This window comes from Manacus vitellinus, unplaced genomic scaffold (assembly GCF_001715985.3).
Source record: "Manacus vitellinus isolate BGI_N305 unplaced genomic scaffold, ASM171598v3 scaffold_68_pilon, whole genome shotgun sequence".
Lineage (NCBI taxonomy): Eukaryota > Metazoa > Chordata > Aves > Passeriformes > Pipridae > Manacus > Manacus vitellinus.
Genome location: NW_021940744.1, coordinates 1,658,751 through 1,668,765, shown reverse-complemented (window position 1 = coordinate 1,668,765; position 10,015 = coordinate 1,658,751). Strand labels below are relative to the sequence as shown.

Sequence of the window (10,015 nt, the reverse complement as noted above, 5' to 3'; positions counted from 1 at the left end):
TCAAATCCTTCCACCTCACACACCTCAGTCACTCCTCTGAAAGGCAAATGCAGCATTCCAAAGGTGATGCTAAGACTTGGTGTGAACTCTCCAGACTTACATCACGGGCAGTGGTCAAGCTCTTGCTGTTTTCCTCTCCCAGGAATGATTTGATGCTGTGCATGATGTTATCCCTCCTCTGCTGCCGAAATCTCTTCTCCTCATCGCACAGGGCCATGCTGAACCGGAGATCTGTGGAGGAGCTGGTTTGCAAAAGAGACAGGCTTTAACAAGAGGCATAATTCCAGAAAAGAATTCAAGGTATCACCCTGGGAAACGAGTGGAAGTAGGCAGAAATTCCTTATCAAATTTAATAAGATGAAATAAATTATATTATTCACGCAATAGTTATATTATTCATGCTCAGCTGTTTCCATGGAGTGACGGATGCAAAGTATAATGGAATACTGTGTCTTTAAAATATGAATTTTATATAGAACTAATTATTAGTCCTATTAGATTTATTATTAGCTTTACTATTTAGTAAGACAAGCTAAAAATACTTGCTGTGCCTACTTTGACACATTAGGTACCAGGCAGCATTTGTCCAGTGCTTTATGAAAAACATACAGCAGTGAAAAGGATCCATTTAGGCTCAGATTTGTCAGACTTCTAAAAAACTTAGTTAAAAAAAGTCATGGGATTAAGAAAGAGAGGGGAAAAGGCTGCCTAGAAGCAACATTCCACAAAGATATATATGATACTCTGACTCTGCAGTCTCTATGTATATCAGAATAGCAGCAGAACTCGATCAGACCCTTTAGTTTAACATATTCCAAAGCCTAAGAGCAAATGGAACCAAGCATCTTCTGCTTATTTAATGTCAGAGATAAGAAATACTTGTAATGTTCAAAGCCTGGATGGTTTAGGGGTGGTCTCAAGGCCCACCCACAGCTGCATCTTTCCCAGTACAAAACAATGAGCAGAAATTATCCCTGGGGGATGTTTGTCAGTCTCCAGAGTCATTAGGAAAGAGGGCAATGCTTACAGTGCTCAGTGCTGTTATTTATAGTTACACATAAAAAAGGATTCTTTAAATGCCTTGCTCTCAGAAATTAGTTTTCAGACTTAAAATATATTTTTTCTGATTATGCCTCAATGTGATTTTTGATCTTTTTCACCAGGACAGGTGAAAAAAGAGGGAGAAAGACAGCTGGAGAGGGGGCAGAAAGGGAAAAATAAAGGTAGACATCTGCTGAGCCTTACATGTGGTGAAATCCTGGCCCTAAATCTTCACCTTTGCCTTCAGCACCGTGTGGTATTAACATTTAAATACAATTTAGGGACAGGTCTGTAAGGAGCAGCCATATATGCTGAAAGTTCATGTGGGATGCAAAGTTCCCACAGAAGGTAAAACAGTGAGGATAAAGCTGAACCTGAGGTCTGTGGGTTTATGAGAGAAAAAGCCCTTGAGAAGGAAGGCATTTAACAGAAACCAGGGTGAGAGACTCACACAGGATGGCCTTGGGCCTGCAAACGTTTGGAAAGGTCACACCTATTATTCCAAATAAGGGTGTTCAGCCAGTGACAGAATTACAGTGTGAAAATAAACCTGGTTTAAAATCTCCTCGCTTTTACTTGGTATTTCTGTGCTAAAACAAGGAGGTTTTGCCCTCTATCTAACATGTTTTTAAGCAAATCACACCAGGCACATGTGAGATTCTTGGAGTTGTCCTGTGCAGGACCAGGAGTTAGACTTTGATGATTCTGTGGGTCCCCTCCAACTCTGGATACTCCAGGATTCTCTGAAAATTCTAATGAACAGATCAAAATAAAAAATAAAAAAAAAGCGCTGCAAATACATTTTCCACTTTTTTAAAATAGGAGATACTCACCATACTTCAAGGAACAATTCCAAAGTCATTTCTGTGACCTAAACAAAAAAGATTTAAATACAGTTACACCACTTAAGAGTTAAAAAAACACAAATACACCTGGAACATAATCTATTGCCATCAGAATATTCCTTTAAATCACTTTTTTAAAGGAAGGATATTTCCAACATACATGAATGAGTTTCTTTTCTATGGATTTTTTTGTTTTAAAGCACACAATGTGTTTCCAAAACACACCACTAGCACTGAATACAGTGGAAAATGTTGCTCAGGTGCTGACTTCCATTCATCAGATCCCATTGCCTTGGCTTTCTTCCATTGATAATCCCTGGCAGAGCTATTCATCTTTGGCCTGAAGGGATCTAATTCTCTTCACCCACTCGGGATTCTTTGTTTCTCCTGCCACTGGTTTCCCAGTTCTGAGCAAACCTCATACTCAGCCTGTGTCTGAAACCCAGAGCTGTGAGGGCTCTGTGTTCCACATGAGCCACCAAATGCCTTTCCACAGTCAAATATGCTTTATTTATCCACCAGACACATTGCATACAAGTTTCTGAAAGATGCAATAAGTGTCACTACATAATGATTTCACTTGCAAACCACAAGCTATGGCTTGGTCTGCTCTGCCTTTCACAGAGCACTTTAAGGGGTTGCCTGCAGGCAAAAGGCTAAAAAATTATTATTGAAGCATGTTAGGCACAATCCAAGAGTAGGAGCTGCTCAAATTAAGACAGAATGGAGAGGCATTTTCACCTCTCTGAGCAGCTTCCTACACAGGAGCCACATCAGTGCAGCCTTGCAGTAACAGACTCAGTGCCTAATTTCACTCTCCTCCAGCTCTACATGGATTATCCTCCTTGTTTGTGGCATGTGATCACCAGGAACAGAGCTAGAACCCCCCAGACTGAACATCTGCATGCCACTCAGAGCAGGGAAGGGTCTGGAGGGCAAAGCTGCCTCTGGCTCCCACATCCCAGTACCTGCCCAAGGGCCAGGAACAACCTGAAATGGGAATTGCAAATGAACAGGGAGGTGGGAGAAAGAAGAGGCAAAGGAATAACAAAGGGAGGACATGAAGGAACAGAGTGAAGAGTCATTTAGGAATCACTTCAAAGGCAGGGTAACAATTACATTATTCCCCCACCTGACATTACTAAGTTAGAAAGCACTTCAGGAACCACACAGTGATCCAATGCTTAAAAATTATGTATGAAACAAACCCTTGGAGGGAAACATTCCAATAGGGAATATCATGCCATTTTCTATAGCTTACACAGACTGCCACAGAAATCTCAGGAATACATGTTATGTATTCATTGTCTCCATCAGGCTCAACCTGACTTCACGTTCCCTTACTGTTTGTTTATAAATTTCAGAGTGTATTTGGCTTTTTTTTACACTGATTTTTTCCCCCTAAAACTCTCTACCAAGCTTTGCTGAACGCTGATGAGAAGTTAAAGCCGATGTGTAACGTGGGAAGGCCCTGTATTACTGGAATGAGCTTTGTAAACTGTGTCTTCAAAATGTATTCATCAGCTCTTTCTCACCACCTCACCTCATGCCTGGCAGAACCAGGGCCTGCACTCAGCCCACACTCTGCAAGTCCAAGAGTTACTGAAGCATTTAGTTAAATAAATATGCAGAAACTTCCAAAAATGCAGCAATTTTAAAAAGAAAAAAGAAGAAGGGTATCAAAATTCCAACCAGCCTAAGGCTAAGCCAAATTAAATGCTAAATCTTCCATATGAAACTCTCTGGTTTCCAATAAATAGGCCTTAAACCAGTTATGTGCTGTAAGCACACTTTTAAAGTTATGTCACGTGGGAGAAAGCAGAGCAGTCACAAATCAAGACCTCTGATCATGTAATAAACCTCAGCCCAACAGAGAAATGCAGACAGGATTTGAAAGGTGTCCCTGCCCATGGCAGTGGGTTGGAACTGGAGGAGCTTTAAGGTTCCTTCCAACCCAAACCATTCCATGATTTTAACACATGCAGAACAAGCTCAATTCCACACAGATTTGACAACAGTTTCCAGGAGTTACTGTGCAGGCAGACAATCCCTGTTGAAGTGATTCCATCTGGTCTGCAGACGTGTTTAAGGAGAATAATCCAATTACTGCACTGCTGCGTGTTAAGCAGGGCTGTGTTACAACAAGCCACTCACAGAAAGTGAAACATGTAATAATGAAAGAATTCCTGACAGCTTTGTGAAAGCCACAGGCATCAGCAGGAGGGGCAATGCACTGACCAGCAAACCCTGAGTAACCTCTTACACTAAGGCCACAAAACTAAACTGCATCAAGTGGAGAAGGAACTGGTCTAGCAAGAGAAAGTTTCAAACTAGGTTTTTAAAGAAGATTCTCTCAGCAGGGATGCACAAAACAGTGGCATAGTTTTGCTCAATTCTTCCCCCAGCAGGGCTGTAAGAAGATAAATACAGTGCCTTCAGGGTGACAGTGAATGCTTAGAAAACTTCAGACCTTTCAGCTCCAGAGCAGGGTATGCAGAGAACAACCCTCACCCGAGATGCCTCTGTGTGCCCCCAAATATTCAGCTATTTCCTGACTGAAAGGCTGCCACCCTTACCCCATGAGATATCCTAATCCCTTCTGGAATTCATGAAATAGCTGAGTATTAAGAAAAAACATACATACATAGTACTGAGGGTACAGAAACAGCCCTGGATCTACTTCCATCCAGGAATGAACATCAAGAGCAGGCCAAGGGCTTTCCTTACTCCAACAGAAACGTTCTACATCCTGGTCTATACAACAGTTCAGGTGTTCTTTGAAGAACCTCCCACCCTTTCAGAGCTGCCCCAACAAAGGCAAAGCCATGAATGTCCCAACTTACATCATTGAAAGTCAACTGGACTTCCTTCTTTTCTCCCAGTTTCAGAGAAGAGATGGGAAATGTGGATGTGCCAAGAGTCTCGTCCATAACGTAGTTGGCATCCATCAGAGTAACCTAGAAAAGACAGCTGGGTATTCAATTCTACTTCAATAAATCCCTTTTTAATGCCATAAGAGTAAAAAAAAAAAATTATATGGAAAAGGAATGGGTTTAACCCAAGCCAGTCAAAGCCAGAGCCAACAGACACGTTCTTTAAAACAGAATAAACTCATGTCCAGTGTAGGTGGCACCTCCAAGGTACTCAACTGCAGGAGTACACCAGGACTATCTGCAAAGGGTTTTTCATCCAAGCACCTTTCTGTCAACAAATCTCCCCATCTTTCTAAGCAGGCATAATAACTTCACATTCTACATATAAAACACACAATTACTTCGAATTTCCAGCCAGTAAAACTTCCCTGTGGAGAACTTTCCATAGTTTTCAGTGTGATAGACCAAAAAACAAACTTCACTGAAGACAGAATCCACACATCCCGGCCTTGGATGCACAGACCAAGATTTTTAGATAGAATCCATACAGAATATGCCAAGTTGGAAGGGACCCACAAGGATCATTGAATCCAACTCCTACATCCCAGCCTTGTGCGTACAGACCAAGACTTTTACAGCACTGATTTGGCAAAGTGTGCAGCATTCCAAAAGACACAAAGCTTTTCTCTGTATCCAGCCAGACCTTCAAGTCTCTTCTCCTACTCTCCGTGTCAGAGCACATACCTTCCAAAATGTGATGATCTCCAAAGATGTCTGGGGATACCACAGAACACCATCCCATGCTTTTGCTCTAATCCATGTGGATCTAGGTCTGGCAGTCTGGTTTTTTCCCCAGGGGCTGCCTTCCAAGTCCTCAAGTAAGATATTCAGAAAGCATTTCAGTCTCTATTTAAATGAGTTCGTCACACTCCTTTGACTTACGTTTTTTTCCACTTTGTGGAATTATATCTTCTAAAAATATCATATGTTTGTGGCTTGGATCATATCTTTTGCATTAAACAAAAGGAATCAAGATACAATCACTTGATGCTCCTACATCTGGGTTCAGCCTCTTCTCAGCTACAAAGAATCTTCTTCATCCTGTGCCACAAGCAACCCTTTGAAATGATGAACTGTATTTTAGGGCAGAACTTATTATTTTAATGGCATCTATATCCTGTTTCCTCATAGAACTTTACTCTGCAATCTCTGAGGAACTGTCTCTTAAAACCAGCAGGAGAAACTTCTCAGTGGGATTTTGAAGAGCTTCAGAGGGAAAACTGCACTTGGGATAGAGTTAAAGGTGTAGATTAAAATAATCCATGGAGTCACAAAGATTGTGGAGTCTCTGTTAGCTTGGGAATTCACAAAGAGGTTTTGGGTGGGGAGGTGGCTTTACAGATTGGCATTCTGACACTGCACTCCATGCAGAATCCAAAGGGTCTTGCCCACACATCAGCAGAGCCATAACTGTATGGGATTCTGTAACTGGATTCTGTAACTACAAGCAGAATCTGACCCAGTCTTTACACAATGCCAGTAAACCCAAGGAATTTTCTTATTTTCTATTCCTCAGTTTACCATTTTGCTCATCTTTTGAAGATCTTGAGAGCTGCTATTGACCACATCAATTATTTAGCCAGTTGTAGCTCCTGCAGATCCTCCAAAAAAGCACAAGATCTGCAAAAAGAGGGGTAAAATTCTTTGCCCCGGAGATTCTGTCAGAATCCATAAAAGTGGAATTGAAACAATTTTAGTTCCCATGCTGCAACAAAGGTAGATGAACCCAAGTTCTTTTCTTCCTGGCTGTTTCATGAAGAAGCCAGAATCATTCCACTCCTTTCTAATTCCTGCTCTCTATTTGCCTGACTCGTTCTTAGATTTCAAACCTTTCTCAAGTTTTCTGTGGCCAATTTGTACCTCTACAACTAAAAAGCTCTGGTAAGAATGCCCTCAGCTGACTGTTGCAGCTGACCCAGCTGGTGGCAGCTGTTTTGGGTGATCTGCTTCCTGCAGAGCTGTGGTGGAGCCATTGGGAACCCCCTCAGATTCCCTGTCCCTGGATGTATATGACAGTCCTTCATGCTCCACTGAGCCAGCCATGGGATTGTGGAGCTTATCCCTCTCCCCAGAACACAAGGAGCTCGTAGGAAGCATAATTCCATTTCAGACCCAAGAGATGATGGTCACAAGGGCAAGGAAAACCTTCACAGGCTACAGCTCTGTCCCAGTTGGCCAATTTAGACTGAACTCCACGAGCTTGGTTCAGAAGACTGCACGTGTCAGGGCCACCCCATAGGAAGAACAGAGTTAAAAAAGGACCAGAGACAACCTTAAATGCTTGCCATGCCCACTTATAAAATACTCAGATGTAACACTCCCCTTCTGTACACAGCCTGGAAAGGTTTAACACCCCGAGATTAAACGGTGGCTTAACCAACAAGCCTGCACATGGAGTGGTCCCCAGAACAGCACTGGGTGGGCTCCCAGCCCTTGGCTCCAGGCATGGAGGAGACAGCAGAACCACACTTGTGCTTTCTGTCTCCTCAGGGAGAAGCAAAGAATGGGCAGAGACTTGACTTTAGCCTCACCTATTCCCTGCCTGTGATAGTTGAATCAGTGCAGGAAGCAGGGAGTAAATGATGGCTGAGGTGAGGAATAGCAGGTACTATCCCTCAGGAGCAGTCCAAGAGGTGACTCACAGGCATGTTTGATAATGACTCTCAAGGCTACTCCTTGAATAATTCAATTTATACAACACCAGGGCTAAAAGAAAAAGGGGGGATCTTGAGACAACAGATGCCACACACGCACAAGCTGCTGTGTTTCACCTTTCCAGGCACTGTTCCCTTCCACCTTCCCAGTTGCAGCTCAGCCCTGGGATTTACCTCCAGGACATTCTCCAGGTTGGGGTCCAGGATGAACTCAAAGGTCTCGTTCCACACGGGGTTCACGTCGTTGTTGAAATGTTTCGTTCTCTTCCTGCAGTCGGGGGCGGTCGGGATGAACAGCTCCACGTAGGGGTCTGGAGTGTCAACTGCGGGCAGAACACACGCTCAGGGCAGGGAAAACCCAGCTTTTGGGTTGTAATAGTTGTTGGTGCAATTATGTGAAACCACAGACCACCTCCTGGTCTAGGGCAGAGAAGTGTGCAGCTATACAAGTTACATAAATATATCAACAGGAATGGTACAATGGTATTAATCTCCCAAAAAGAAACAGGAATTGGGATTTAGTAGAGGAGGAGAAAAGCCTTGCACAAACAGAATGGCACTAGGACTGAGGCAAGTTTATTGGGAACATGCAAACAACTGCCAGGTAAGTTTTTAAAAGTTTTCATTTCTTCCTCTCTTTCTAGCCTTTAATTTCTTTGGCTTGTGCCACACAAGCGAGTATTCCACAAAACAATGAAAACAAGCAGTTGGATCCAGAGTTTTGGATCCTCTTTCACCCTTGCTGGTTTGGGAGTGATGGAGGCGATCAGTGTGCTGCAGGAGAGCTGTCCAGATGTGAAACCACTGCAGCCAGCACGGCTTTGGGCAGGTCACCACAGAACCAAGACCTTATTTACACAGGATACTGGAATGACAACTGTGCACAACACTGACTGGAAAAGGAGATATGGCAACTATAGCTGAGCAGAATTATCAGGGGGAGAAAAGTACACATTGACAGAAGCCATCGGATGTGTCTAATAATAGTCACCCCTGAGGGCAAGGAATGCATTCCTGGCAGCCCTAAAAATCCACTTTCCAACAAGTCAAAGCTTGTAGTTTTTTTCTGTTCAATGAGGGGTTTTTTTCTGTCAAATTAGGCCAAGGCTCATGATGTCCTCCATGGTAGATTTTTCTAAAACATTGCTCAGATTTCAAATCAAACCAACTGTCTTTGGGGAGAAAAAAAACCCCACAACCAAACAACCAAAAAAAGGGCTTTCTGAAACCACTCAGGAGGTTTGGAATATGTACCCAGGCAAATTCTATTCAATTTTATTCTAATTAAACTTCTCAGGAGTTTAATTAGCCAACTGCTGCTGGTCACACTGCTCCCTGAATAATGAACAAGCAGCTCTTTACAGCTGGGGATCAGCATGGAAAGCCTTAAAATAGCAATCCTTGTTACCTCCTATGGAATTATGGCTGATCTTGTCTCCTTTTTAATGTCGGGGGAACAGGGGGATCAACCCCCAGTCCCCTCTCCCTGGCAGATGTTACAACCTGCCAACTTCTACATTCTCTCTTTTCAACCACCACACAAAGTTGTGCCAGAAAGAAGGGAATCCTTCTTGAAACTAAACATCCACCAAGTCAGAAGTGACAAGGTCTCATCTGCTAAGTCTGGACATCAAGCACCACTTTGGCAATTAACACACACACTTGGTTCTGCCAAGAGACTGAACGTGGCTACAAAACCTTGGGTTTTTACACAAAATCACAGTGCTGAACAGAGCTCTGGGCAAAACATTTATCTCCATTCAGTTTTTCGTGTCATTACATGAACCACCTTATGTTATAAAAACCTAATTTTTTCTTACAAATACAATCCCCAAATGGTTTCCTCTCCACATTCAAAACCCCAAAACACATGGAAATCTCAGACCTCTGGCACAGAGATGCCATTACTAACTTCCTATCAGGCTAAACGTGAGGCAGAGAACAACTAAACTTAGAAAAGTCAGCCTTGGTAGCTCAGCATTGACAAGCCACCCCCTCACCTCCATGCCTTTATTAGCTTTTAACCCAAGGCAAAGATTTAATCATCTGCCCTTTCATGTTTCAAAGTTTATTTTGAGCTATTTTCAGTTAAGAAAATAAAAATCTATTCTTTTGTAACTTCCTTCTTCAGATGAAGAGGAAAAAATACACTGGAACGCTGCATGCTGTGTTTAAGATATTGCTATAAGCTATATTATATTAATCAAAACCTTAATCCTTATTATTGGATGGGGACCAAAGAGCTAGATATCAGCAACCTGGCAAGTAACATGTATTTCAAAACATTAAAGTTGTCAAAGGCAGATTAAACAGTGTGTGCCCTTTTCCATGGATGTTTTTAGTCCTGCTTGTGCACTTGCCAATTGATTTGCCAGGTAATGTTAAAAAAAAACTTATCTGAAAATGCAAGTAAAAACAGCTTGATTACTGCTGTTATCACAGAATCTCAGACTGGTTTGGGAGGGAAGGGACCTTAAAGCCCATCCAGTGGCCACCCCCTGCCATGGACAGGGACACCTTCCACCAGCCCAGGTTGCTCCAA

The 10,015-nt window shown here is 42.6% G+C and overlaps 1 protein-coding gene across 1 annotated transcript in view; it reads right to left on the bottom strand.

Moving 5' to 3' along the window:
- Window positions 1-10,015, bottom strand: part of PLA2G4A (phospholipase A2 group IVA) — a 61,126-nt gene that overhangs the window by 34,252 nt on the left and 16,859 nt on the right. Inside the window, exons 3-6 of the mRNA XM_029964021.1 lie at window positions 7,648-7,796; window positions 4,730-4,843; window positions 1,875-1,912; window positions 101-242 (exon numbers count right to left, since the gene is read on the bottom strand). Of these exons, the coding sequence (XP_029819881.1) occupies window positions 101-242; window positions 1,875-1,912; window positions 4,730-4,843; window positions 7,648-7,796 (443 nt within the window). The remainder of the gene's footprint in view (window positions 1-100; window positions 243-1,874; window positions 1,913-4,729; window positions 4,844-7,647; window positions 7,797-10,015) is intronic.